This window comes from Apteryx rowi, unplaced genomic scaffold (genome assembly GCF_003343035.1).
Source record: "Apteryx rowi isolate R43461 unplaced genomic scaffold, aptRow1 scaffold_763, whole genome shotgun sequence".
NCBI lineage: Eukaryota > Metazoa > Chordata > Aves > Apterygiformes > Apterygidae > Apteryx > Apteryx rowi.
In genome coordinates, this window is record NW_020451053.1 from 331760 (window position 1) to 337763 (window position 6004).

General features: G+C 39.6%; 1 protein-coding gene across 1 annotated transcript in view; it reads right to left on the reverse strand.

Annotated features, from left to right (window-relative positions):
• PDS5B (PDS5 cohesin associated factor B) overlaps positions 1-6004 on the reverse strand; it is a gene marked incomplete at its 5' end in the record, with an annotated part of 52557 nt that overhangs the window by 10447 nt on the left and 36106 nt on the right. Inside the window, 3 exons of the mRNA XM_026088323.1 lie at positions 973-1118; positions 5358-5420; positions 5735-5854. Coding sequence (XP_025944108.1) covers positions 973-1118; positions 5358-5420; positions 5735-5854 — 329 coding nt within the window. The remainder of the gene's footprint in view (positions 1-972; positions 1119-5357; positions 5421-5734; positions 5855-6004) is intronic.

Genomic DNA, 6004 nt, shown 5'->3' on the forward strand with positions numbered 1-6004 from the left:
TTTTTTAAATAAGCTGGATGTAGAACAATATCAGTTTCAGATTCGTTTCACTGGGTATGGAGAGGAACCTGGACTCCAGCCTGTCTTTAGCCAGTAACATACTTTGTATATGAACCTGCATGACTTCTAAGAAGTAAGTCTTTCTGTGGACTTTCCAGGGACTTGAAAAGTATTTGTTACAAGACATTGCACTACATTTAAAATTCATATTACGTATTAAAGAGTCACAGAAGAATCAAATAAAAGTCTTAGTTTCAAACCTAACTTTTCCCTCAGTCTTGAATTCACGTGAGAAAAGATGAATAACGGGGGCTATGCAATCTCAAAATATCTCTGTGAAACAAATTAATGATAACGTGACTTTCAGTAAAACAAATGAACATCGAAAGATACTGTGACTGATGAAGACCCTAGAAAATTGACACAACATAAGGTATGAATTTTACAGACAGCTAATTAGAAGACAACTTCCCTATCATTACAGTATATTCCTGTCCATCTCAGAAGCAATCTAAAATCCAAAAATGCTTATTCTTCCAAAATCTCTCAAATTTATTCTCATCTGCGAAGTCCAGGATAAATCTATACAGAAGGAAGCCAGGCCAGATCACCACAACGCCTTATCTGTCTCACTGTCTATGGCATGTCGTTAACATTAGAGCTGGCCACAAGGTTGCTAGGAACTGCAGATGTATAAGCTATGAGGCTCTCCTCCTCCTTTTCTTCATCCAATCTGGATACAATTGGATCGTATTTATGTAACTGTGCTTGAAGTTTTTTTTTTTTTTTTAAAGCAAATTTATTTTGGGGGTTAGAAAGCCAAATTTTTAGTTTCAGTTATACCGATATGTGGTACCCTAACTTCAAAATAAGAGAATAAATTCTGTCTCTCACTTAGAAAGTGTTATAGAAATATTCAAAGTTTCCATTACAAATACTTGAAATAGCAAAGCTGCTTTGTTGTCTACCAACCTCCCTTTGATCCTTCCTGGAGAGCTTGGATTTGAACTGCTGCTGGCATTGCTTACAGTTTCCATTCGTGAAGATTTGGATTGAGACTGCTTGCCTGCTGACGAAAGAGGCTTATTAACTGCTCCAAGAACATTGGCTGCTTTGGGCTGAAACCAAAAATATATATCCTTTATTTTAATCTACACATTTAGATATTACATATCTAGCCTGAAATAACATGTACTATGCTTAAAATATTCACAAATTTCACATTCTGCAATCAGTATCTTAATTACAACATGAAGTGACAAACGTTTAAATATGAAAGTTACAACAGAAGCCAGAAGTTCAGAGAGCTGTAATCAAATAGCTAGCTGACACTACAGTGTCAGCCCTCTCAATCCTTATTCAGTCCTATTCTCATTGCTGGCATTGGATGCTCATCTGACCTTGCAGTAAACCACTTTTTGTGCAGTTTGTTTTCTGCTGATATAGCTTCCTGAACCAGCTCACCATTTGGATCAGCTAAGCACCTGTACCAGCAAAACAGAAACAGCAGGAGTAGGACAGCCCTTTCAGGAAGTCAGCCATTAGACTGGCTTAACTGTAATGACAAACCACAGTAGTTTCAACTAGGAATGAATAAGCGCCTCAGAATCAAATATTCTGATGCTTTATGCACAAATTTAAAAATGGTTAGGCTTTTAATAGGTGCCAAAATAGGATCCAGACACTGATGAAGTCCAGGCTACTTAAGTGGGTTACCTTGCAGACGTGCCAAATACCTCCAGTTCATACTAACTTTCAAGACAGTTGAAAGAGTTCAGCTACTCCTAAAGAGAATACATGTTTACAGCAAACACACGTGTACAAAAATGTCAAAGACCATTCCTATCAGTGACCTCCAAACTTCACAGTGCTTAAGATGATCCATTTTCTATTTCAGTGTTAGATTGTGGCTGTGACTTAAGTTGCTGACAGCTGAAAAAATGCACATGCACATCATAGCAACTTTGAGTGCTCCTTTTTCAGATATGCATGCCACGGATGTGCTGATTATGTTTTTATAGGTAGAGGGAATTCTACACTTAAAGCAAAGAACCACTCTGTTGAGTATAAAAAACATGGAATAGCCTCTCCAAAAATAAACTGAATTTTGTTCTCCAAGGCTTGTTAAGAATTTACACCTATTAGTTTAGAACTTAACATTAATCAATAAGAATATATGAAAAAGCTCAAAAGCACAAGTTCAAACTCATAGTGGACTGGGCTTCATACTGAGATTGGCCTGCACTAACAGTTCCCCCTTAACACAAAACCCACACTCAAAGCCCTGCTGCCCTCAGATATACGTAGCACTGTTCCCTGCTTATATCCACGTCTAATGTCCACGCAAGCTAGTCTTCCATTCCCTTAAGACAAGGCTCCCTAGACCAACTCTCATTCCATGATGCTCTGGTGACGGGAAAAAAAATTGTAAAATTGTAAAAATTGTAAAGTTTTATGTGTCTAAGTACACTTCTGCTGCTTTTTACTCAGTTCCAGATCATGAAAGATGTAGCTAGAGCACCTAGCTCTAGAAGTTAAAATACAAAACCAGGATATTTCATGGTAGCATAAACTGTGTGTTTAAGAGCTTCTACAAATATATCAGTAGTAAAAGGGAGACTAGGGGAAATGTGGGCCTGCTGCTGAATGAGGTAGGGGCCCTAGCGACAAGCGACAGAAAAGGCTGAGGTACTGAATGCCTTCTTTGCCTCAGTCTTTACTGGTAAGACCAGTCCTCAGGAATTCTAGGCCCCAGAGACCAGGGAAAAAGTCTGAAGAAAGGAGGGCTTAAAACCTTGGTGGAGGAGGATCAGGTTAGGGAGCATTTAACAGACTGGACGTACACAAGTCCATGGGATCTGATGAGATGTACTTATGAGTGCTGAGAGAGCTGGCTGATCTTATTGTGAGGCCACTCTTGATAATCTTTGAGAGGTCATGGCGATTGGGTGAGGTTCCTGGAAGAAAGCAAATGTCACCCCAGTCTTCAAAAAGGGCAAAGAGGGGGATCCAGGGAACTACAGGCCAGTCAGCCTCACCTTGATCCCTAGGAGGGTGATGGAGCAGCTAATCCTGGATGCCATTTACAAGTACATGAAGGACAAGAAAGTGATCAGGAGTAGTCAGCATGGCTTCACCAAGGGGAAAACATGCTTAATCAACCTGACAGCCTTCTATGCTGGAACTACTGGCTGGATAGATGAGGGGAGAGCATTGGCTGTTGTCTACCTTGACTTCAGCAAGGCTTTTGACACTGTCTTCCATAACATCCTTATAGGCAAGCTCAGGAAGTATGGGCTAGATGAATGGACAGTGAGACAGACTGAGAACTGGCTGAAAGGCAGAGCTCAGAGGGCTGTGCTCAGTGGTGCAGAGTCTAGTTGGAGGCCAGTAACTAGTGGTGTGTGCCAGGCGTCAATATTAGGTTCAATCCTGTTCAACTTACTCATCAGTGACCTGGATGAAGGGACAGAGTGCACCCTCAGCAAGTTTGCTGATGATACCAAACTGGGAGGAGTGGCCGATACACCACAGGGCTGTGCTGCCAGTCAGAGAGATTTGGACAGGCTGGAGAGGTGGGCAGAGAGGAACCTCATGAAGTTCAACAAAGGCAAGTGCAAAGTCCTTCAACTAGGGAGGAATAACCCCATGCACCAGTACATGCTGGAAAGCAGCTCTGCAGAGAAGAACCTGGGTGGTCCTTGTGGACAACAAGTTGACCATTAGCCAGCAATGTGCTCCTGTAGCAAAGGCGACCAATGGTATCCTAGGCTGCATTAGGAAGAGTGTTGCCAGCAGGTCAAGGGAAGCAATCCTTCCCCTCTACTCAGCACTAGTGAGGCCACACCTGGAGTGCTGGGTCCAATGCTGGACTCCCCAGTACAAGACAGACATGGACATACTGGAGCAAAGGGCCACAAAGATGATTAAGGGACTAGAGCATCTCTCATATGATAAGAGGTTGAGAGAGCTGGGACTGTTTAGCCTGGAGAAGAGAAGGCTGGGTGGGGGGGCTTATCAGTGTGTATAAATATCCCATAAAGAGGACGGAGCCAGACTCTTCTCATTGGTGCCCAGTAACAGGATGAGAGGCAATGGGCACAAACTGAAACACAGGAAGTTCTGTCTGAATTTAAGGAAAAACTGTTTTACTATGAGGGTGACTGAATACTGGAACAGGTTGTCCAGAGAGGTTGTGGAATCTCCATCCTTGGAGATACTCAAAAGGCGTCTGGACAGGGTCCTGGTCAGCCTGCTCCAGCTGACCCTGCTTGAGCAGGGTGGGGTTGCACTAGATGCTCTCTAAAAGGTCCCTTCCAACTTCAACAATTCTGTAATTCTGTGTTTCTTAACACTGTCATATTACATTTACTATATTAAGTTTGGAACAAACTAGCAAGAATGTTTGATGTCAAAAACTGGATGAGGGAACTTAACACTGACTACCTATCAGAAATTTTGAGATACATAACTTTTTTAAAAAAACTTTTGAGTCTTTAATAAAAAGTGAATCTCTAATCCATGAAGTTCAACCAATCTTATCTGTAACCTCATGGTGACCATATGTTCGGATCAATAAATGTTAGCTTTCACCTTCAAATCAAAAGATGCTCCTGTATGTATGCATTTTTCCCTAATATGCAATCTTCCTCTGTTAGGAAGTCAATAACTCTCAGCCAATGCTTCATTAGCAAAGCTAAGGCTAAGATACTGCAGTTTCATTTCTCTGCAAGGTAGTAGATCAAGATTCTCCTGCAATCATCAATAGGACACATTAATCCATATAAAAACATTTCTCTTTTTTTTGCTAGAATTTATTCTAAAGAGTATCTATTCTCTCAGTAAAGAGAGAGCATTACCGTTGGACAGAATGCATGTTTAGAGAGAACAAACTGATATAACCATAGAACACTAAATCTGAAGCATACCAAGTTATCTTCTAAGCTATTGCAAAACGGTATTCAGCTTTCACAAAGATTAACTTTGGGGATTTTTGAAGTTGTTTTAGAGCTTCCCAGAGTTGTCACTTCATATGGATTATTGTGGTCACCTGCAAAATCTTACCTATTTTGCACATTTGCCAAGTGTTGGGCTTTTTTTTTTTTTTTTTTTTTAAAAGACAGATCAGACTATAGCCGTTATTACCACCAACCCAGCATAAATGCAAGCAGTTTTCCCTTTTATCTATCCTTTTCTCTCTACCCATTCACTATTGGTATATAAACCCTTCAGGCACAAAACACATTTTCTTAAACTTGTCAAGAGTTTATCTACTGCACAGGTTAGCTTTTTAAAGAAAACACACACACACACACACACACACACACACACACACACAGAGAGCAATACATACACACCTTTCCAGGAGTGAAAAAAGACTTCATTTCTGGAGGAAGATAGTTTTTGGTGTTACTGAAATTCTGTAAAGAAGGGAACAACAAAAACAAAAATCAACAAATAAGATAAATACATTTTGGAGGTAGTACTGACAAAAGAATATATTGGACTTTCTCTACATCTTCTGAAATGTTAAACTTGAACAGTAATATCTCCTTAAAAAAGTGTGTACACATATATAAATATATATATATGAAGATACATACATACATCTTCAACTAAATTATAACATGGAAAAGTCTAAAACTACAAGACTGTTGTAATAAAACAAATTGTAACTATTCTTAAAAATTTAAATTGACTGTTATCTTAAGAAAACTTAAACTCCAAAGTATACCTTGTCAGGTTGAGTAAAATATCGGGCTGGAAGTACAGGGTCTTTAGGGGATTCCAAACTGTATGTTGTGCTCTTTGACATAATGATATTCATTGCTACATCACAGACTGTGTAGAGTTTCTGTGAATAATAACAATTCAAACAAGAAGAACTTTAGAAGTTTATTGCAAATTTTGACAAAAAACAATAGGTTTTGAGCACAGAACTGGAAGTACTCACAGTTTAAAACAACCATCTTAAACACTAACACTAGAATGCATCTTAAACAGT